Source organism: Mobula hypostoma, chromosome 4 (genome assembly GCF_963921235.1).
Source record: "Mobula hypostoma chromosome 4, sMobHyp1.1, whole genome shotgun sequence".
In the NCBI taxonomy this organism is placed as follows: domain Eukaryota; kingdom Metazoa; phylum Chordata; class Chondrichthyes; order Myliobatiformes; family Myliobatidae; genus Mobula; species Mobula hypostoma.
Genome location: NC_086100.1, coordinates 90,227,667 through 90,252,393, shown reverse-complemented (window position 1 = coordinate 90,252,393; position 24,727 = coordinate 90,227,667). Strand labels below are relative to the sequence as shown.

General features: G+C 43.8%; 1 protein-coding gene across 5 annotated transcripts in view; it reads left to right on the top strand.

The window, feature by feature from the left end:
• The window catches only part of LOC134345458 (ephrin type-B receptor 1), a 700,860-nt gene that overhangs the window by 663,279 nt on the left and 12,854 nt on the right, over nt 1-24,727 (top strand). For 3 of the 5 annotated variants that reach the window (XM_063046149.1, XM_063046151.1, XM_063046148.1), the window contains one exon: nt 3,230-4,153. The exons of the other annotated variants lie outside the window; for them this stretch is intronic. In XM_063046149.1, the coding sequence (XP_062902219.1) occupies nt 3,230-3,338 (109 nt within the window). In that variant the 3' untranslated portion in view covers nt 3,339-4,153. The remainder of the gene's footprint in view (nt 1-3,229; nt 4,154-24,727) is intronic. 5 annotated transcript variants of the gene reach the window in all.

Below are 24,727 nucleotides of genomic sequence, written 5' to 3'. Positions count from 1 at the left end.
GAATTGATTATGGGGAGCAAGGACATGGCAGACCAATTGAATAACTACTTTGGACATAAATAATCTTCGGGAAATAGTAGGGGACCAAGGGTCTAGTGAGATGGAGGAACTGAGGGAAATACATGTCAGTAGGGAAGTGGTGTTAGGTAAATTGAAGGGATTAAAGGCAGATAAATCCCTAGGGCCAGATGGTCTGCATCCCAGAGTGCTTAAGGAAGTAGCCCAAGAAATAGTGGATGCATTCGTGATAATTTTTCAAAACTCTTTAGATTCTGGACTAGTTCCTGAGGATTGGAGGGTGGCTAATGTAACCCCGCTTTTTAAAAAAGGAGGGACAGAGAAACCGGGGAACTATAGACCGGTTAGCCAAACATCGGTGGTGGGGAAAATGCTAGAGTCAGTTATCAAAGATGTTATAACAGCACATTTGGAAAGCGGTGAAATCATCGGACAAAGTCAGCATAGATTTGTGAAAGGAAAATCATGTCTGACGAATCTCATAGAATTTTTTGAGGATGTAACTAGTAGAGTGGATAGGGGAGAACCAGTGGATGTGGTATATTTGGATTTTCAAAAGGCTTTTGACAAGGTCCCACACAAGAGATTAGTGTGTAACCTTGAAGCACACGGTATTGGGGGTATGGTATTGATGTGGATAGAGACTTGGTTGGCAGACAGGAAGCAAAGAGTGGGAATAAACGGGACCTTTTCAGAATGGCAGGCAGTGACTGGTGGGGTACTGCAAGGCTCAATGCTGGGACCCCAGTTGTTTACAATATATATTAATGACTTAGACGAGGGAACTAAATGCAGCATCTCCAAGTTTGCGGATGACACGAAGCTGGGCGGCAGTGTTAGCTGTGAGGAGGATGCTAAGAGGATGCAGGATGACTTGGATAGGTTAGGTGAATGTGCAAATTCATGGCAGATGCAACTTAATGTGGATAAATGTGAGGTTATCCACTTTGGTAGTAAAAACAGGAAAACAGGTTGTTATCTGAATGGTGGCCGATTAGGAAAAGGGGAGGTGCAACGAGACCTGGGTGTCATTATACACCAGTCATTGAAAGTGGACATGCAGGTACAGCAGGCGGTGAAAAAGGTGAATGGTATGCTGGCATTTATAGCAAGAGGATTCGAGTACAGGAGCAGGGAGGTACTACTGCAGTTGTACAAGGCCTTGGTGAGACCACACCTGGAGTATTGTGTGCAGTTTTGGTCCCCTAATCTGAGGAAAGACATCCTTGCCATAGAGGGAGTACAAAGAAGGTTCACCAGATTGATTCCTGGGATGGCAGGACTTTCATATGATGAAAGACTGGATCAGCTAGACTTATACTCACTGGAATTTAGAAGATTGAGGGGGGGTCTTATTGAAACATATAAAATTCTAAAGGGATTAGACAGGCTAGATGTAGGAAGATTGCTCCCGATGTTGGGGAAGTCCAGAATAAGGGGTCACAGTTTAAGGATAAAGGGGAAGCCTTTTAGGACTGAGATGAGGAAAAACTTCTTCACACAGAGGGTGGTGAATCTGTGGAATAGTCCGCCACAGGAAAAATAGTTGATGCCAGTTCATTGGCTATATTTAAGAGGGAGTTAGATATGGCCCTTGTGGCTAAAGGGATCAGCGGGTATGGAGAGAAGGTAGGTACAGAGTTCTGAATTGGATGATCAGCCATGATCATACTGAATGGCGATGCAGGCTCAAAGGGCCGAATGGCCTACTCCTGCACCTATTTTTTATGTTTCTTATGTTTCTATATCAGGATAGGTGGAGCGGCAGATAGTGTTGAAGAAGGACTTCAGCAGATTAGGAGAATGGGCAGAGAAGTGGCAAATACAGTGTAGATAAGTGTATGGTGATGCACATTGATAGAAGGAATAAAGACATAGACTATTTTCTGAATGGTGAGAAAGTTCAGAAATCGGAGGTGCAAAGAGTCTTAGGAGAACTAGTGCAGGATTCCCTGAAGTTCAGTGGCAAAATATTTTAATTTCCATTCCCATTCCTTTTCCAACATGTCAGTCAATGGCATCCTGTTGTGCCAAGATGAAACCACCATCAAGGTGGAGAAGCAAAACTTTGTATTTCATCTGCATAGCCTCTAACTGATGGCATGAATAATGATTTCTCCTTCTGGTAAAAATATAATTTCCCTCCCCCTCCCCTCTTTTTCTATTCTCCACTGACCTCTTACCTCCTCTGCCTGTCACCTCCCACTGGGACTTCTCCTCCTTCCCCTTATCCAATTGTTCTCTCCTATCAGATTCCTTCCTCCACAACCCTTTATCTTTCCTACCCAGTTGGCTTCACCTAACACCTTTTAGCTATCCTCCTTCCCCTCTCCCACCTTTTTATTCTGGCATCCTTCCCCTTCCTTTCCCATCCTAATGAAGAGCCCTGGCCTGAAACATTGACTGTTTATTCATTTCTATAGATTCTGCCTGACCTGATAACTTCCTCCAGCATTATGTGTGTGTTGCTTTGGATTTTCAGCATCTGCAGACTTTCTTGTGTTAATAAGAAAAAAAGTATTACCCCAATATGATTCTTCCCCCATCTGCAAAGTCAGCTGAGGTCAGACCTTTGGTGAAAAATAATATGCTAAAAAATTCAGGGGAAGTTGAAGTTAGGAGAGTGAGGAGTTGAATTAATGTTGAGATGTTTGTACCCAACGACCACAAAGTTCTGCCTCTTCAGATGAGCTGGTTCAATCCGCTGATTCCTCATCCAGTTTCACTGCTGTTTAGCATTTACTGATATAGAACAAACCGAGCTTCAGAGGTACATTTGCTGCTGTGAATCACAGACCTGACCTTCAACTGAATATCTCAATGCCCATCCAATAAAGTTCACGGGGTGCAACCCCCTGCCAAATGTTGGGCATGGATAAGCCTGGACCAAGGTCTAGGCTTTGTTGGGGACCCAGCTCCCTTTCTTCTTCATGATATTTGCTCCCCTTTTCTCTTGGTGAAACAGCACTGTTGAGGTTGCAGTGTGTTAGGATGAGCTCATCAACAAGTTGCCTGTTTACTGATTGTGACCCATTAAGGGAGAGGTGAAGAAGTTCTAGGCACCTCACACAAACTGTGCCTTTTCTTGATAGAGGAGCGACATGGTTAAAACACACATCCCCTTGTGCACAAAGATTGCAAAGCAAAACCCAATGGCAGCCACGTTACAGTGATGTTATTTTAAGTAAATGATTGTTTATATTTCCTGCAGGGATTTGCTAAGGATAGGGGTCACTTTGGCTGGTCACCAGAAGAAAATTCTGAACAGCATTCAGTCGATGAGAGGACAGATCAGCCAATCCACTTCAGCCATGGCATGACGGCAGGGGATCATGGGACATGACGGAGCGGCAGAACAAAGAGCCAGACTATTTCTCATGGCCCCAGGATCATTCTTCTGAAGGAAACACGTTGTTACTCTCTACCAGACTGATCCCCAGCCTCTTCAGAAATCATGCATTCCTACCCTAAGAACAGTACAGATTCCAGATTCAAGTGGACATTTTTTTTAAATAAAAAAACTCTGTCTCTTCATGAAATAAGGGCCTATGAAAGTGGAATTGAAGAAATATCCAATTTTCCAAAGAACATGCTGTGCTATTCTTTGATGTTTGTTAGATGCATTTCTTTATTTTCATGAATGATTTTCTTCAGATGTTGGTGCCAATAGACTGCCCCTTTCCCGACAATGGTTTCAAAGTCCTTTATATCTTCATATTGAAGATGATGAGAAGTAATCATTCTTTGCTTGCATTTTCTGCAACTATGTCTGTGTTTTGATAGCAATGACACTCAATGCTGGTAAATGTTGAGCCATCTGCACTTGAAGAGAGGGGAAGTCAGTATTTATCACATGATCTGCCTGCAGCTGGCAGGTCTTTCTGATCAGATTCCTTGTAAGCTGTTATGATTGACTGTACAGGAACAAGATGAGAATCTTTGCAAGCGGTACAAGCAACAGACCTACTGATTTTGCTTGACAAGAGAGGTGTTGTTGGACAATGATATGAAGTACCTCCGGTGTCATGTTGCACCTCTCATCAATGGACCTTTTAATTTGTGTGTCAGTACTTGTTGGAATTACAGTGATGTCTGTTAAACCCAGTGCTCAGAACGTTGCTGCATCAACTTGCTGGTAAGTGTGGAATTTTATTGCCCTTTAATTGTGTTTCTATATGTTTCCCCTCACCGTGAATCGTTGAAGAGCCAGGCATCCTTTCCACAGCTTAAACAGGTACCTGTGACAGATCATCATTTTCAGTCAATGGCTCAGGTGTACTTCACCTCCAGAAGTTCTTGCTGCAAGATTCCAGAACTCTGTGATGCAGGGAAGTCTGGTGTCCTTGAATTAGATTCACAAAAATCCAGCATGAAGGCACAGCAAGTAATAAGAAATGATATTAGGTATAATGTGAGCAAGAATACAAAACTGGAGAAGTGTTGAGTTATATGGTTGTAGAACCACAGCTGGACTTCTGTGTGCAGCACTGGGCTCCTTATACAAGAAAGGATGCCATGCATTGGGGAAGGTTTACCAGACTAACACTTGGAATGGGTGGGTTGTCTCTTGAAGAAAGTTTGGACAGGCTAGGATTGTACCCGCCAGAGTTTAGATGAGAGAGATGGATTTGAGAGAAGATTCTGAGTTTTTGTTGACAGGGCAGATGTTGGGGTGCATACTTCCTCCTGCAGGGGAACTTAGATCTAAGGTTCACTGTTTAAGTGCCCATTGAAGACAAATGTGGGATGAAATTTATTTGCTCACGGGGATAATGATCTTTGGAACTCTCTTCCTCAAAGACCACTAAAAACAGAATCTTACAATATTTCAAAGGCAGAGATAGATAGATTCTGGATAAGCTAGTGATTGAAGGGTTCCCAGGATAGACAGGGAAGTTGAGATTACATTTAGATTGCTCATAATCTCATTGAATCTCTCAGAGACTCAAAGATCTGAGTGTCTAAGTCTGCACCCAATTTGTCTGTTGGTATGTTTAGCTACCACAGTTCTCTGCTTCCATCTTCCATTCACAATAGAAACCAGTTTTGTCAGTAATATCTACACAGGATGCTTGTTCCATGCAGGTTCCCAGAACTTGCCAATGCTTCATTCCAATATTAAACCATTTCTCAACAAAGGAAAATCGATGTTGTGTGATCTACTCACCATTTGACATGTATTTAGATGAACATTTTAAATGCCATGGCACAGGAGGCTGTGGGTTGTGCCAAAAGAATGGAATTTGGAATTGAAATTGGTTTATTATTGTCTCATGTACTGAAATACAGTACTCTCCAGTAAAGATGGCACTGGTGAGCTGCAGTGACACTTTACTGGCAGCAAACAAAACTACAAGCTATTCTAATTACACTTTCTCTGGGCTACAATCACTGCAATCCACAGCCTGTAATTTCCCTTTGGGAGTTGTGTTCCTGAACCAGCTGTACAACCTTGGCATTTTTAGGACTATTATGAAGGACTGAGCTAATTGGACTCTCGAGAATGCAGGTACGGTCACGGTGGCCATTGCTAGAGTAGACCTGAAGGCCCAGGTCCAAGAGTGATAAATGTTTGACCGTTTTAAGCGCCAAGTCTGATTAAAAAGATCAAGATATCAAGGCCAAAGATGAAGGATGAGCTGGTGTTCAGCTCATTTGCCTCAACAATGAACTGACTCTGTAACTATCGACGCTCACCTCAGTACTGAACTGTCTCTGTGGCTGTGGCCTGCAACCATCAGACTCCTGAACTGGTTTCACTTAGTACTGAACTGTCTGTGACTGTGGCCTGCAGTCATCGGACTCTTGAACTGGCTTCACTTAGCACTGATCTGTCTCTGTGACTGTGACCTGCAGCCATCGGACTCCTGAATTGGTTTCACTCAGCACTGAACTGTCTCTGTAACTGTGGCCTGCAGCCATCAGACTCCTGAACTGGTTTCACTCAGTACTGAACTGTCTCTGTAACTGTGGCTTGCAGCCATCAGACTCCTGAACTGGCTTCACTCCACTCAGACTGAACTGTCTCTGTGACTGTGGCCTGTAGCCATCGGACTCTTGAACTGGCTTCACTCAGTACTGAACTGTCTCTGTGACTGTGGCCTGCAACCATCAGACTCCTGAACTGGTTTCACTCAGTACTGAACTGGCTCTGTGACTGTGGCCTGCAACCATCAGACTCCTGAACTGATTTCACTCAGTACTGAACTGTCTCTGTGACTGTGGCCTGCAGCCATCAGACTCCTGAACTGGTTTCACTCAGTACTGAACTGTCTCTGTGACTGTGGCCTGCAGCCATCGGACACTTGAACTGGTTTCACTCAGTACTGAACTGTCTCTGTAACTGTGGCCTGCAGCCATCAGACTCCTGAACTGGTTTCACTCAGTACTGGACTGTCTCTGTGACTGTGGCCTGCAACCATCAGACTCCTGAACTGGTTTCACTCAGTACTGAACTGTCTCTGTAACTGTGGCCTGCAGCCATCAGACTCCTGAACTGGTTTCACTCAGTACTGAACTGACTCTGTGACTGTGGCCTGCAGCCATCAGACTCCTGAACTGGCTTCACTCAGTACTGAACTGTCTCTGTAACTGTGGCCTGCAGCCATCAGACTCCTGAACTGGTTTCACTCAGTACTGGACTGTCTCTGTGACTGTGGCCTGCAACCATCAGACTCCTGAACTGGTTTCACTCAGTACTGAACTGTCTCTGTAACTGTGGCCTGCAGCCATCAGACACTTGAACTGGCTCCGTGACTGTGGACTTACTTTCAGGGACTCTAGTTCATGTTCTGTGTGTTATTTGTTTACTTTTTGGTTGTTTGCTCGATTTGTTCTTTTTTACACACATTGGGTATTTGAGTCTTTGTTGTGTGTTCTTTTTTAATGGGCTCTATTGTGTTCCTTTGGTGGCTGGTTGCAAGGAGACGAATCTCGAGGTTGAACATAGCATACATACTTTGATAATAAATGTACTTTGAAGTTTGTACAGTAAAAAGCTTGTCTTGCATACTGTTCATACAGATGAATTCATTAAGCAGCGTGTTGAGGTAGAACAAGAAAAAGCAAAAGCAATGCAGAATGAAGTGTTATAGTTATGGAGAAAGTAATGTGTAGGCAGATGATAAGGTGTAAAGTCATAATGAGATTGATTGTGAGGTCGAAAGTCCATTTTAGCACACTGACGACTCAGTCAACAGACTGATTGCAATGTGCTACCTAATGGATTAGTGTAACATGGACATGGTGCCTGAAGGGCCTGTTTCTATGTTGTGTGTATTTATAATCATAAAATGCCTTGAAATCGAGGACCCATTGAGTCTTCCAATGTGATTGGAGAGGTTTTGTTGTTATTGAGAGATTTAGCGTGATAAAGATGTAGATCAAAACTGGGATATTAATCCTTGTAATATCCGTGTGTGACACAGCAAAGTTTTATCAAAACCCATCAACAATGAGTCATGAAAATTTCCAGTCTACTCCAGTGTCCTTTGTATACATGATATGTATTTACAGTCAGATGGCTCAACATATGGACAGAGGTGATGTCTCAGTACACTCTTGATTGGATGCCATTCACTTGTATATGTGGGAGCAAAACAGGTCACTCATACATTTTGACCAAACTGAGTTGAACTTGCCATCATATCCAACACCTGGACACCCTTCCCCAACTCCCCCCCCCCCCACAGCTGGATTTCCCTGAATTACCCCACCATTCCAATCAATTGTAACACCACCACCGACTGGCTTGCCAACAAGCTTGTAAATTATAAAGAGGACAAGTAGTACAAGCAATGTCTTACAGGTCAAGATACCCAAAGTCAATGCCAGTTTATCTCGCCATCTGTGTGGAGTTTGCACATGCTGTTTGTGACCTTGTGGGTTTCATCGAGGAGCTGCAGTTTCTTCCCATATATCAAATACAGTATATGCAGGTGGGTGGATTAATTAGCCACTCTAAATTGCTCCTGGTGAAGGTGAGTGGGAGGCCAAATCTCATTAAATTCATCATCTCATTCAATGAATTCAATTAGTCGTTGAATTCTCAATTTCAGTTGTCCAGAAGCACTTATATCCACAGTATTGAAGTGTTTTGAGTGGTTGTTGATGAAACATATCAACTCCTGCTTGAGAAGCAACTTGGATTCAATCTAATTATCCTACTGGAGGTCCACAGCAGATGCCATTTCATTGGCTCTTAAATCAACCCTGGAACATCTGAACAGTAAAGATACATACATCAGAATGCTCTTTATTGACTGCAGCTCAGCATTCAATGCCATCATCCCCGCAGAACAAATCAATAAGCTTCAAGACCTTGGCCTCAACACCTCCTTTTGCAATTGGATCCTCTGTTTCCTCACTTGCAGACTTCAGTCAGTTTGGATTGCCGACATTTCCTCCATAATCTCCATCAGCACAGGTGCACCACAAGGCTGTGTACTTAGTCTCCTGTTCTACTTGCTTTACACTTATGACTGTGTGGTAAGCACACCGCCAGTGCCATATTCAAGTTTGCTGATGTCACAGGCTGAATCAAAGGTGGTGATAAATCGGCATATAGGAGGCAGACTGAACATCTGGCTGAGTGGTGTCACAACAACCTCCTACTCAATATCAGTACAGCCAAAGAGCTGATTATTGACTTCAGGAGGAAGAAACCAAAGGTCCGTGATGCAGTCATTATTGGGTGATCAGAGGGAGAGGGTCAGCAACTTTAAATTTTGAAGGACCAGTCCTGCGCCAAGCATGGAAGGGCAATTACAAAGAAAGCATGGTAGAGCCTCTCCTTCCTTAGGAATTTGCAAAGATTTGGCATGACATTTAAAACTTTGATGAACTTCTATAAATATGTGGTGGAAAGTACATTGTGATTGCATCACAGCCTGGTATGGAAACAGCAATGCCCTTGAACAGAAAATCCTACAAAAAGTAGTGGATATGGCCATACCCGCCACTGAACACGTTGAACATGTCTTCACCGCCAACTTACTCCAGTTGGCTTTAGGATTAGTTTTCGAACCTCTCAATTTGGACCTTCTGAGGATCCCAGGTACACACATTTTATTGACTCTGCCTCCCATCGCTTCTCCCGTCAAGCTCTGAAGACGACCCTCTCCGCCACGAGGAGGTACTTGGCGCCCCTATCCCAGACCCTTCCACACCTCAGGGACACTTTCTTCACTGTTTGTAATGGTCCTACCCGTTATTTCATCCTCCGTCAGATCCATAAGTGCAATCGCCATTTCTTGGATTTTGTCATGTTAGGCAAGGATCACAAGATCTTACATCTGCAGGCCCCAGAGCCTGCTGGCCCCGACACTAGCAGGCATGAAATCGATCTCGGTGGCTTCAGCACCCCAGGGCATATTCAAAACCCGGACTCCAGCAACGACCATGGACACCTTCAAAGCAATTGCACAACCACCAACTGCAACTCCAGCCTTGAACTCCAAGCCTGGTCTTCACGTGCTGCTATTGTGACTCCCGTCTCCCCTTCCCCCACCACCACTCTGCAACTCCGTCTCCCTCAGATCCCACCATCAGCTCCTGGGCCCTCAGAGGCTCCATCTTCCTCTCACCCCAACCTTCCCCTCTCCACTGACACCACCAGCTTCCCTCCTCCTCCCCACTCTGATCCCAGCTCTCATCCGTGCCGTGTCTTTACCATCCCCTCCGACCTTCCATCTCTGAGGCAGAGCGCTCTGTCCTCAGTAAGGGTTCACCTTTGTACCCCTTCGCCCACACCTCAGCGAGTTCCGCGCTCGTCATGACGCTGAACTCTTCTTCCGCCGGCTCCGTCTTCAAGCCTACTTCTTCGGCAATGACTCTCCCACTCCTACTGATGACCCCTTCTCCCGTCTTCAACCCTACTCCTCTTCATGGACACCCCACTCTGGTCTTCTGCCTGCTCTGGATCTCTTTATTGCTAGCTGCCGACGGGACATCAGCCGTCTCGACTTCACCGCACCTTGTTCCAATTCCAACCTCACTCCTTCCAAACGCTCTGCTCTCCACTCCCCCCGCACTAATCCTAACCTTGCTATAAAACCCACCAAAAAGGGGGGTGCTGTTGTAGTCTGGCTTACTGACCTCTACCTTGCCGAGGCACAGCGTCAACTCGCGGATGCCTCCTCTTATTTACCCTTCGATCATGATCCCACTAAGGAGCACCAGGCCATTGTCTCCCGCACCATCACCAACTTTATCAGCTCAGGGGATCTCCCATCCACTGCTACCAACTTTATAGTTCCCACACCCCACACTTCCCATTTCTACCTCCTACCCAAGATCCACAAACCTGCCTGTCCTGGCAGACCTATTGTCTCAGCTTGCTCCTGCCCCACCAAACTCATTTCTGCATACCTCGACACTGTTTTATCCCCCCTTGTTCAATCCCTTCCCACCTATGTTAGTGACACTTCTCACGCTCTGAATCTTTTCAGTGATTTTAAGTTCCCTGGCCCCCACTGCTTTATTTTCACCATGGATGTCCAGTCCCTATATACCTCCATCCCCCACCAGGAAGGACTCAAAGCTCTCCGCTTCTGTTTGGATTCCAGATCTAACCAGTTCCCCTCTACCACCACTCTGCTCCGTCTAGCGGAATTAGTCCTTACTCTTAACAATTTCTCCTTTGGCTCCTCCCACTTCCTCCAAACTAAAGGTGTAGCCATGGGCACCTGTATGGGTGTCAGCATTTTCGTTGGCTTTGTGGAACAATCCATGATCCAAGCCAATACTGGTATCTGTCCCCCTCTTTTCCTTCGCCACATCGACGACTGCATTAGCGCTGCTTCCTGCACGCATGCTGAGCTCGTTGACTTAATTAACTTTGCCTCCAATTTTCACCCTGCCCTCAAGTTTACCTGATCCATTTCTGAAACCTCCCTCCCCTTTCTTGATCTTTCTGTCTCTATCTTTGGAGACAGCTTATCTGCTGATGTCTACTATAAGCCTACAGACTCTCACAGCTACCTGGACTATTCCTCTTCCCACCCTGTCTCTTGCAAAAAATGCCATCCCCTTCTCAAAATTCCTCCGTCTCTGCCGCTTTTGCTCTCAGGATGAGGCTTTTCATTCCAGGACGAAGCAGGTGTTTTCCTTTTTTAAAGAAAGAGGCTTCCTTTCCTCCACCATCAACTCTGCTCTCAAACACATCTTCCCATTTCACGCACATCTGCTCTCACCCCATCCTCCCGCCACCCCACTAGGAATAGGGTTCCCCTTGTCCTAACCTACCACCCCACCAGCCTCCGGGTCCAACATACAATTCTCCGTAACTTCCGCCACCTCCAACGGGATCCCACCACCAAGCACATCTTTCCCTCCCCCCTTCTGCTTTCCGTGACTCCCTTGTCCATTCATTCCCGCTGATCTCCCTCCCAGCACTTTTCCTTGTAAGCGGAACAAGTGCTACACCTGCCCTTACGCTTCCTCCCTTACCACCATTCAGGGCCCCAGACAGTCCTTCCAGGTGAGGCGACACTTCACCTGTGAGTCGGCTGGAGTGATATACTGTGTCCGGTGCTCCCGATGTGGCTTTCTATGTATTGGCAAGACCCGATGCAGGCTGGGAGATCGTTTCACTGAACACCTACGCTCTGTCCGCCAGAGAAAGCAAGATCTCCCAGTTGCCATACATTTTAATTCCAAGGCCCATTCCCATTCTGATATGTCTATCCATGGCCTCCTCTACTGTCAAGATGAAGCCACACTCAGGTTGGAGGAACAACACCTTATATTCCATCTGGGTAGCCTCCAACCTGATGGCATGAATATTGACTTCTCTAACTTCTGTTAATGCCCCTCCTTCCCTTCTTACCCCATCCCTTATTTATTTAATTTATATATTTTTATCCCCCCCCCCTTTTTCTCTCTCTTCTCTCCCTCTGTCCCTCTCACCATAACTACTTGTCTGCTCTCCACCCTCCAGGCTCCCCTCCCCCCTTCTCTTTCAACCCAGGCTTCCCGTCCCATGATCCTCTCCCTTCTCCAGCTCTTAGATCCATCCCTCCCCCTCCTGTCTTCTTCTATCATTTCAGATTTCCCCCTCCCCCTCCCACTTTCAAATCTCTTCTTTCAGTTAGTCCTGATGAAGGGTCCCGGTCCGAAACATTCGACTGTACCTCTTCCTATAGATGCTGCCTGACCTGCTGCGTTCACCAGCATTTTTTGTGTGTGTTGCTTGAATTTCCAGCATCTGCAGGTTTCCTCATGTCTACATCTTCATAGAGCTTTGTTGTAGGAAAGCAACATCCATTATGAGAGACCTCCTACCACTCAGGTCATGCTCGATTCACAATCCGAAAGGAACTCTGTGTGCCCTCGTTAGCAGGTAAGTTTCCCCCAGTGTGTAGAATTTGGGGGAGTTGATGTGAGTTTAATTTTTGATCAAGATAGATAGGTAGATATGCTTTATTGATCCCAAGGGAAATTGGGTTTCGTTGTAGCCGCACCAACCAAGAATAGAGCATAAATATAGCAATACAAAAACCACAAACAATCAAACAACAAAATGCAAACTATGCCAGATGGAAATAAGTCCAGGACCAGCCTATTGGCTCAGGGTGTCTGACCCACCACAGGAGGAGCTACATAGTTCGATGGCCACAGGCAGGAACAACCTCCTGTGACGCCCAGTGTTGTATCTCGGTGGAATATGGCCAGAGTCCAACAGCAAAAAGTTCAATATCCGGTCTACAAACACGTTCCTCGATTGTAATATGACCCAGATTGCACCATCCGTTGTTAACCAGAACAGTAAGCCCCCAATTCCTTTACGCTTACCGCTCTCAGAGCACTTCCAGTCTGCCCGAACAGTCTGGAAGCCGTCCATGGAAAAGTTTTGATCGGGTATGTCCTCGTGCAGCCCCGTTCCAGTAAAACACATAACACTGCACTCCTGAAATGTTTTCTGATGCCTGGCTAGCGCCGTCAACTCGTCCATTTTATTACTCAATGAACTCCTCTTCTCCATAAGTCTCTGTTGTCTCTACCCGGTCCTCTTTCCTCGCCTTTGTGATCCCCCTGTGGATCGTCTGTGCGTTTTCCTCCAGATTTCAGCCAGGGTGTCCGCCGCTCTGCTCGCTAAACCGGCCGGCATAAGCTCAATCAGCTGGTCCCTGGAATAAACAATGCGACCAATGCTTCTGCCCCGCTAATGAGACGTGTCGGAATGTAACTATTTCCAGCGCTAAAAACCCAAATAAATTGCCACAATCCAAAATGCTGAAAATGTTCCATTAATAATGAATATTCAAGGGACTACTGGAGGGAAGAGCTTCAAGCAATAGGTTTCAATAGGTACATTTAATGTCAGTGAAATGTATACTATATACATCCTGAAATTCTTTTTCTTTACAAACATCCACGAAAACTGAGGAGTGTCCCAAAGAATGAATGATAGTTAAACATTAGAACCCCAAAGCCCCCACCAGCAAAAAAGCATCGGCACCCTCCACTGAGCACTCGAGCATGTAGAAAAGCATCAGTAAAGATGCAGACTTGCAATACCCTGAAGACTACTCATTCACCCGGTAATTCAACATACCCGAATATTCGGCTCTCTTTCCCGAATAAGGGAAAAAGAGGTGTCCCTGTTTCACAGCGAGAGGAGAGACATAACAAACAACTCACTGATTTACAATGTTAGAAGTCTGTTGCGCCACTTTGTCCAAGCTCTACACCCAGAGAGTTGGCACAAGAAAGGTGCAGCTCTCTGGCCTCACAACCCCTGGCAGCTAACCTGCTGCTTCTGATGCTCCGTGTTCTCCCATGATGCTTCAGTCAGGGGCACCGGCCTAGAATCAGCACGTCCCTAGAGCCACGAACTTCCAGAGTCCTCAAGGCTGCGTCCTTGGGATATCAAAAAGCGGCTGGTCGTGAGGCCCTGAGAGCAGGTCCCATTTCCACAAAGAACCAAAGTCAAGGTGTAGTCCCTGATCATGATCAAAACTACTCATCAGAGATGAAAATGAAACATAAATTGGTGTCATTGTGAACATAAAAGAAAAAGCAGAAAGTGCTGGAAATACTCAGCAAGTCAAGCAGCATTTGTGGGTAGAGAAACAAAATCAATGTTTTAGGTCATAGGCACTTTGTCAGATTAATAATTAATGGTTGAGTAATTCCCTGGATTTAATGACTCAGGGTTATGCAGTAAGTGCCACAGAAATAGTAGATGTGGTCTTTGTAATCTCCCTAAGTATCCTGGATTCTGCAGAGGTCTCACAGGATTGGAAAACTGTAAATATTAAATCCATTTCTCAAGCAAGGAGGAAGACAAATGGCAGGGAAGCACATTACCACACTATAAAAAGGATGTGGCTGTGCTGGAGGGGGTGTAGATGAGATTCGCCAAGATGTGCACACAAGATCACAAGAACGTAGAACAGTATAACACAGGAATAGACGCTTTGGTCCACCATGTTATGGTGAACTAATTAGGCTAGTATTTAAACATCTAACAAAACTAATGCCATCTGCCAACACAATGTTCATATCCCTCCATGCTCTACAGACTAATTTGCCTATCTAAGGGCCTCTTAAATAGCTGACATTTTTTTCTTCTACCGCCACCAGTGATGGTACATTCCAGGCACCTACCACTCTCTGTGAATATCCTTTAGAAATTTCCCTTTCTCACTGTAGATGCGTGTCCAGTGGTATTAGACAGTGCAACCCTGAGAAAGCAATACTGGCTGTTAGCACCTCTCGTCACCTTATAGACCTCTATCAGATCTCCCCTCAGCCTCCGCTACTCCAGAGAAAACAACCCAAGTTTATCCAACCTCTCCTTATAGCACATGCCATGTAATCCTAGCATCAACCTGGTAATCTTCTATTGCACTTTCTCCAAACACTCTACACCTTTCCTGTAATGGGCTGAGGAGAAGTGAATGCAACACTCCCAATGTGGCCTAACCTGAATTTTCTATAATACAACATAACTTCCTGACTCTTGAGATCAATGCCTCAACTAATAATGGTAAGCATGCCATATACCTTCTTTACCAAACTCTAACTCTGTGCAGCCACTTCAGGGAGCTGTCCCACGATCCCTCTACATCAGCACTGTTAGGGATTGCTGATGCAGGGATCTAACACATCTGTTAGCAGAGGGATTGTCAATTGCATCAGGACTCTGTTACTGTATGTTACCAAAAAATAAGCTGCAGTATATCATTGACAATAGGTATAAACATGTGCATGTACTTGCACACCACGTAGACAGCTAGGACACAATATTCCTGGACAACCCCAACCAACGGAGGGGCCTCACAGGATCTCAAGAAGTTGTACTTTCAGATTATACAGGAATAATTGCTGAAAGCAGGAAAGAGACCTGATTCTTTCAGAGGATTGTGTTTTAAATATTATGGTATGACAGCTAGACACTCACTACATTCCTTATTTTGAGTGTTATTCAAGGGCTGCACTTTTGCAGCAGACCTCTGTGACAGACTGTACCTCAAGCTAAAGAAATAAGTAGAAGGAAAAGAAACGTGCATCTTAACTCGAGGGAGCCACTGTCAGAATTTGACAAATGACTGAGGAAGTGCTTGCTGAGTGATTGTTTTGTGACAGGACCCAGTGGCAGGCAGTCTCTGAACTGTGGAAGTGTGGTGGTGATTAGATTCACAGCTGCTGAGGTGTAACTCCCCAGCCTAGAAACCAAACACATCAAGTTACACAAAACATTCTTTAACCAGTGCTCTTATGCTCTACACTAAGTCCATTGGTACAGAAAGTCCATATTTTGTCACCAGACCTCTCAGTACACATCAGAATTTACAGTGGAGAAAAAGGTCAGTCTGCACTAACAATCTATCTTTCTCTTTCCTTACCCTTTTCAATGTATTTATTTCACTTTCCCTCAAACATATCTATATAATTCGCCTCAACTCTTCCTCTGAAAATACAGCACAAATACAGGCCCTTTACTAACTCGGTTCAAACTATTAACCACCCATTTTTACACCAATCCTAACCTTGCCATTTCTATTCTCCCCAATTCATATTAATTCCCCCTCCCCCAGAAACTAGTTGTGAGTGATCCATTTCCCTGTTCCCAGCACTAAAGGCACCTGTCCTGACTTTAACAATTGATTTGTGCCTTGGTATCTATTGGCATCCTTTGGTAGAGTTGCCAGCTTTAGTTGGAACCTGGAAATGTCTTTACGTGGCATCTCCAACTGCTGTCCAGCTCCAATCTCAACAGGTTACTCTTAACTAGCCACCTTTTCAAGAACATGCTCTTCATGATCCAGTTGGTACTAAAGTAGTTCTGTTTTCCTCTTCAATTTCCATAGTTCTATGAAAATTCCAACAAAAGCACCGAAAAAAAACCTCTTTAATTTCCACAGATAGATAGAGTGGGATTGACAATCATAAACTCAGTAGTCAAAGGATTCCAGTATGCAAAATAAATGAGATTTAAGATGTCTTTTATTAATGTACAAACGATAGGAAATTGAAAACAACTAGCCTTACATTAATCAACCCTGTATATAAATTAAACGGCTACAATGGTCAAAAATGAAAAGGTTGAACTACCAATGAATGATTGATGTTCTTAGTCAAAGGAAAGAAATAGATGAAACCTGTATTGATTGTAATTAGGCTGATGGTGATATATTATCGAGGCAGAAGTCACAGGGGTCAGTGATTGCTGTCTGCTGCTCCTGGCAAAGGCATTATCAGACTGAGGATCACATTCCTAAATCAGGCTTTTGTTCATTCAGATCCCGGCACCCAAATTATTATTTTTTTTGACACATATCTGAATTGAAGTTCTGAAGATTAGAGGGAACTGAGACAGCTCAGGGTGAGGGAGGGTTAAGTACCTTGGGATATGAATTTGAGAGTTAAAAGACTGGGAGGAGGGAGAGGTCAAGCAATGCCTTTTTAACAGGACAGATAATAGACTTGCTGAATAAGTTGCAGGGAATGTGATTGATATAGGCCATATGTGGGGGTTAAGTAGGCAATTAGATATGTTTGTAGAGAGAGATTGGTCAACTGCAATGAAAGCTGGGAGTGTGGATCAGAAGATTTTTAGCCTTAATGTGTGATTTAGAATGATATGAAACAGGCTGGAATAAACTGAATAAGAAATGGTTCTGTATCAATCTTAAGAAGATAAACTGATGCTTCTTGTTACATTTTCAGTTTGTTCATTGGATGTGGATAACACAGATAAGGTGTCCATCCCTGGTCACTCGCAGATGAGTTGTCTTCTGGAACAACTGGTCAGCAGGTTGTAACTCCACATCATTCAGATGACAATTAAAACTCAGTAACATTGGTGAGGTTTAAACTTCATGTTAAACTGTCAAGCTAACAACAGAATTCTTTTCCCCTGAAGGACTTAAGTGGATTAGTTGTGTTTCCATGACCCAACAGTTGGTTTTAAAATGAATTTGGATTCTCCAGCTGCTACAGCTGGATTTTAAATGACTTTCTCTGAATGATGTTGACTTCGTACAAATTACAGTAGAATTTCCTTAAGACGAGCAGAGTTTCTGCATTATGAATGCTTCAACACACCTGTAACACAGAGGGACCTGAGTTGTAGAACAGAGTTGTAGTACAGTATTCCCTGAAAGTGGCATCACAGGTAGATAGGGTGGTGAAGAAGGTTTTAGGCATGTAAGCCTTCATCAGTCAGGGAACTGAAGTAGAAAAGTTGGGATATTATGCTGCAGATGTATAAGATATTAGTGAGGTTGCATTTGGAATATTTTGTTCTGCTGTGATCATTCTGCTACCGAAAAGTTGCATTTAAGCTTGAAAGATGCAAAGATTTATGAGGATGTTGCTGGAACTGAAACGATTGTGATTTGGTACGAGGTTGAGAAGGTTGGGACGTTATTCACTGAAGTGTACAGGAATGACAGGTGATCTTGAAGATGTGCATAAAATTATGAAGGAAATAGACAGGATCAATGTGCAGTTTTTTTTCCCAGGATTGGGCAATCAAGAACCAGAGGACATAGATTTAAGGTGAGGGGGGAGATATTTATTAGGCAACCTATTCATGCAGATGGTGGTCAGTACTGCCAGAGGAAGAGGCTGAGGTACATTAACAACATTAAAAAGTCACTTGGACAGGTGCATAGATAAAGACAGCTTAGAGGGATATGGGCAAAATATAAGACAGCATAAATGGGTAATTTTTCTCCAGTTTCAGATGGTGCTGGTGAAGCACACAATGACTTGCTGGCAGCAAACAAAACTAGAGTCATAGGAAAGTACAGCACAGAAACAGGCCCTATGGCCCTTCTAGTCTGAGGCTATCCACTTAAATTACCTACTCCCATCAGCCCACACCCATACATAGCCCTCCATACTCTTACCATCCATATACCTATCCAAACTTCTTTTAAATGTTGAAATTGAGCTTGCATGCACCCCTTGCGCTGGTAACTCATTCCACACTCCCACAACCCTTTGAGTGAAGAGGTATCCCCTCATGTTCTCCTTAAACTTTTCATCTTTCACCCTTAACCAGTGACCTTTGGTTGTAGGACCACCCAACCTCAATGGAAAAAACCTGCTTGCATTTACCCTGTCTATAGCCCTCAGAATTTTGTATACCTCTATCTACCTTCTACGTTCCAAGAATAAAGTCCTAACCTATTGAATCTTCCCTTATAAGTCAAGTCTCCAGTCCTGGCAACATCCTTGTGAATTTTCTCTGTACTCTTTCAACCTTATTTACATCTTTCCTGTAGGCAGGTGACCAAAACTGCATGAAGTACTGCAGATTGGGCCTCACCAGCATCTTATACAACTTCAACATAGCATCCCATCTCCTGTACTCAATAATTTGATTTATGAAGGCCAATGAGACAAAAGCTTTCTTTATGACCCTATCCATCTGTGACACCACTTTCAGTGAATTATAGACCTGTATTCCCAGATGCCTGTGTTCAATCACACTCCTCAATGCCCTAGAGATCACTGTGTAAAACCCACGCTGGTCAGTCCTATCAAAGTCAGACACCTCACACTTGTCTGTATTAAATTCCATCTGCAACTTTTCAGCCCATTCTTCTGCCCATTTTTTCAGCTGTTCCAGAAACTCTCTGGCTTCTTCCACAAAGCAAATGCTTAATTCAATTTATTATCTCATCCTGAATGCCAAGCGAGTGAACCACCTTGACGAACCTCCAAAGCGGGATCTTATCAAATGTCTCACTAAAGTCCATGAAGACAATATTCACTGCTTTGCCCTCATCAACTTTCTCGAAAAACTCCGTAAGTTTAGTTAGACATGACCAAACATGCACAAAACCATGCTGACTTTCCCTGGTCAGTCCCTGTCTACCCAAATATTCATTTGTTCAGTCCCTTAGAGTACCTTCCAATAATTTTCACACTATTGATGTTAGGCACACCAGCCTGTAATTTCCTCCTTAAACAATGGAACAACATTAGCTACTCTCCGGTATCTCACCTGTCACTAAGGAAGATTTAAATATCTCTGCAAAGGTCCCTGCAGTTTCTGCACCTGCCTCCCACAGGGTCTGAGGGAACACCTTGACAGGCCCCGGGGATTTATCCACCCTGATTTGCCTCAAGACAGCAAACAGCTCCTCTTCTGTAATCTGTATAGGGTCCATGACCTCACTGCTGCTTTGCCTCACTTCTATAGACTCTGTTTTTGTCTTCTGAGTAAATACAGAGGCAAAAAAAACATTTAAGGCTCCTCCATCTCTTTTGGGTCCACACATAGATTACCATACTGATCTTCCAGAGGACCAATTTTTCCCCTTGCAATCCTTTTGCTCTCAACATATCTATAAAATTCCTTAGGATTCTCCTTCATCTTGTCTGCTAGAGCAAACTCATGCCTTCTTTTAGTCTTCATGATTCTTTAAGTGTTCTCTTGTATTTCTTATACTCCATAAGTACCACATTTGTTCCTACCTGCCTATACCTGCTATGCACCTCCTTCTTTTATGAACTAGAGCCCCAATATCTCTTGAAAATCAAGGTCCCCTACACCTATTATCTTTACCTTTCAAGATTTCAAAATTTGTACTCTCAAAATTTCACATTTGAAGGTCTCCCATTTACCAAGTACACCTTTGACAGAAAACAGCCTGCCCCAATCCACATTTGCCAGATCCGTTTCTGATACCGTCAGAATTGGCCTTTCTCCAATTTAGAATCTCAACTCGCAGACCAGACCTACCCTTTTCCGTATTTACTTTGAAACTTATGGCATTATGATCACTAGATGCAAAGTGTTCCCCTACACAAGCTTCTGTCAGCTACCCTGTCTCATTCCCAAATAGGAGATCAAGTATCAAACACTGTCTCATTGGGATTTTTATGTACTATTAAGGAAACTACCCTAAACACATTTGACAAGCTCTATCCCATCTAGTCCTTTTACAGTATTGAAGCCCCAGTCTATATGTGGAAAGTTAAAATCACCTACAAGAACAACCTTATGTTTCTTGCAACAGTCTCTCCAAATTTAGACCATAAGACCATAAGATATAGGAGCTGAAGTGGGCCATTTGGCCCATCGAGTCTGCTCTGCCATTCAATCATAGGCTGATTCAATTCTTCCAGTCATCCCTACTCCCCTGTCTCCTCCTCATACCCTTTGATGCCCTGGCTAATCAAGAACCTATCTATCTCTGCTTTAAATGCACCCAATGACTTGGCCTCCACAGCCGCTCGTGACAACAAATTCCACAGATTTACCACCCTCTGACTAAAGTAATTTCTCCGCGTCTGTTCTAAATGCACGTCCTTCAATCCTGAATTCGCGCCCTACCACGGGAAATAACTTTGCCATATCTAATCTGTTCAGGCCTTTTAACATTTGGAATGTTTCCGTGAGATTCCCCCTCATTCTGAACTCCAGGGAATATAGTCCAAGAGCTGCCAGATGTTCCTCTTACGGTAACCCTTTCATTCCCAAAATCATTCTTGTGAATCTTCTGTGAACCCCCTCCAATGTCAGGATATCCTTTCTAAAGTAAGGAGCCCAAAACTGCACACTGTACTCCAAGTGTGGTCTCACAAGTGCCTTATAGAACCTCAACATCACATCCCTGCTGTTATATTCTATACCTCTAAAAATGAATGCCAACATTGCATTCGCCTTCTTCACCACTGACTCAACCTGGAGGTTAATCTTTAGGGTATCCTGCACAAGGACTCCCAAGTCCCTTTGCATCTCTGCATTTTGAATACTCTCCCCATCTAAATAATAACCATATAACAATTACAGCACGGAAACAGGCCATCTCGGCCCTTCTAGTCCATGCCAAACGCTTACTCTCACCTAGTCCGCCGACCTGCACTCAGCCCATAACCCTCCATTCCTTTCCTGTCCATATACCTATCCAATTTTACTTTAAGTGACAATATCGAACCTGCGTCTACCACTTCTGCTGGAAGCTCGTTCCACACAGCTACCACTTCCTGAGTAAAGAAGTTCCCCCTCATGTTACCCCTAAACTTTTGCCCCCTAACTCTCAACTCATGTCCTCTTGTTTGAATCTCCCCTACTCTCAATGGAAAAAGCCTATCCACGTCAACTGTATCCATCCCCCTCATAATTTTAAATACCTCTATCAAGGCCCCCCTCAACCTTCTACACTCCATAGAATAAAGACCCAACTTGTTCAACCTTTCTCTGTAACTAAGGTGCTGAAATCCAGGTAACATTCTAGAAAATCTTCTCTGTACTCTCTCTATTTTGTTGACATCTTTCCTATAAATTGGTGACCAGAACTGTACGCAATACTCCAAATTTGGCCTTACCAATGCCTTGTACAATTTTAACATTACATCCCAACTCCTATACTCAATGCTCTGATTTATAAAAGCCAGCATACCAAAAGCTTTCTTCACCACCCTATCCACATGAGATTCCACCTTCATGGAACTATGCACCATTATTCCTAGATCCCTCTGTTCTACTGCATTCTTCAATGCCCTACCATTTACCATGTATGTTCTATTTTGATTAGTCCTACCAAAATGTAGCGCCTCACATTTATCAGCATTAAACTCCATCTGCCATCTTTCAGCCCACCCTTCTAACTGGCCTAAATCTCTCGGCAAGCTTTGAAAACCTACATCATTATCCACAACGCCACCTATCTTAGTATCATCTGCAAATTATTAATCCAATTTACCACCCCATCATTCAGATCGTTAATGTATATGACAAACAACGTTGGACCCAGTACAAATCCCTGAGGCACACCACTAAGTCACTGGCCTCCAATCTGACAAACAGTTATCCACCACTACTCTCTGGCGTCTCCCATCCAGCCACTGCTGAATCCATTTTACTACTTCAATATTAATACGTAACGATTGAATCTTCCTAACTAACCTTGTGAAACCTTGTCAAAGGCCTGACTGAAGTCCATATAGAAAACATCCACCGCTTTACCCTCATCAACTTTCCTAGTAACCTCTTCAAAAAATTCGATAAGATTTGTCAAACATGACCTTCCACGCACAAATCTATGTGGACTGTTCCTAATCAGACCCTGTCTATCCAGATAATTATATATACCCCATCTCTAAGAATACTTTCCAACAATTTACCCACCACTGACGTCAAACTCACAGGCCGATAATTGCTAGGTTTACTCTTAGAACTCTTTTCAAACAATGGAAAAACATGAGCAATACGCCAGTCCTCCGGCACCATCCCCGTTTCTAATGACATTTGAAATATTTCTGTCAGAGCCCCTGCTATTTCCACACTAACTTCCCGCAAGGTCCTAGGGAATATCCTGTCAGGACCCGGAGACTTAGCCACTTTTATATTCCTTAAAAACCTTAATAGTCTGCCTGTTTATTTCTTCCACCAAAGTGCATGATCATACACTTCCCAACATTGTATTTCATTTGCCACTTGTTTGCCCATTCCCCTAAACTATCTAAGTCTCTCTGCAGGTTTTTTGTTTCCTCAACACTGCCTACTTCTCTACTTATCTTTGTATCATCCGCAAATTTAGCCCCAAATCCATTAATCCCATAGTCCAAATTGTTGACATACATCATAAAAAGCAGCGACCCCAACATCAACCCCGTGGAACTCCACTGGTAACCGGCAGCCAGCCAGAATAGGATCCCTTTATTCCCACTCTCTGTTTTCTGCCGATCAGCCAATGCTCCACCCATGCTAGTAACTCCCCTGTAATTCCATGGGCTCTTATCTTGCTAAGCAGCCTCATATGCGGCTCCTTGTCAAAGGCCTTCTGAAAATCCAAGTACACCACATCTACTGCATCTCCTTTGTCTACCCTGCTTGTAATTTCCTCAAAAAATTGCAATAGGTTAGTCAGGCAGGATTTTCCTTTCAGGAAACCATGCTGGCTTTGGCCTATCTTGTCATGTGCCTCCAGGTATTGCGTAATCTCATCCCTAACAATCGGTTCCAACAACTTCCCAACCGCTGATGTTAGGCTAACAGGTCTATAGTTTCCTTTCTGCTACCTCCCACCCTTCTTAAATAGCGGAGTAAAAATTTTCCAGTCATCCAGTACAATGCCAGAATCTATCGATTCTTGAAAGATCATTGTTAATGCCTTCGCAATCTCTCCAGCTACTTCCTTTGAACCTGTCGGTGAATTCCATCAGGTCCAGGAGATTTATCCACCCTCTGACCATTAAGCTTGCTGAGCACCTTCTCAATCGTAATTTTCACTATATATATTTCACTTCCCTGATACTCTTGAATACCTGGTATACTGCAGATGTCTTCCACTGTGAAGACTGACGCAAAATAAGCTTTCAGTTCCTCTGTTACCTCTGCGCCTCTCATTACAATATCTCTAGTGTCATTTTGTATTGGTTCTATATCTACCGTCAATTCTCTTTTACCCTTTATATACTTAAAACTTTTAGTATCTTCTTTGATCTTTGCCGCCAGCTTCCTTTCATAATTCATCTTTTCCTTCCTAATGACCATCTTAGTTTACTTCTGCAAGTTTTTAAAATCTTCCCAATCCTCCATCTTCCAACTAGCTTTGGCTTCCTTGTATGCCCTCTCTTTTGCTTTTACTTTGGCTCTGACTTCACTTGTCAGCCACGGTAGTGTCATTCTTCCATTCAAGAATTTCTTCTTATTTGGAATATATCTGTTTTGCACTTCCCTCATTTTTTGCAGAAACTCCAGCCATTGCTGCTCTGCTGTCCTTCCTGCTAGTGCCCCTTTCCAGTCAACCTTGGCCAGTTCCCCTCTCATACTATTGTAATTTCCTTTATTCCACTGAAATACCAACACATTGGAATTTAGTTTCCCCTTCTCAAATTTCAAAGTGAACTCGATCCTATGTCATCACTGTTCCCTAAGGGTTCCTTAACCTTAAGCTCTCCTATCACCTCTGGATCATTGCACAACACCCAATCCAGCACAGCCAATCCCCTCTTGGGCTCAACAACAAGTTGTTCTAAAAAGCCATTCCTTAGCCATTCTACAGATTCTCTCTCTTGAAGTCCAATATTGGCCTGGTTTTCCCAATCCACTTTCATGTTAAAATCCCCAATAATTATCATGATATTGCCCTTCTGACATGCCTTTTCTATCTCCTGCTGTAATTTGCAGTCAACATCCCAGCTGCTGTTTGGAGGCCTGTATACAACTGCCATTAGGGTCCTTTTACCCTTGCCATTTCTTAACTCAACCCGTAGAGAGTCTGCACCTTCCGATCCT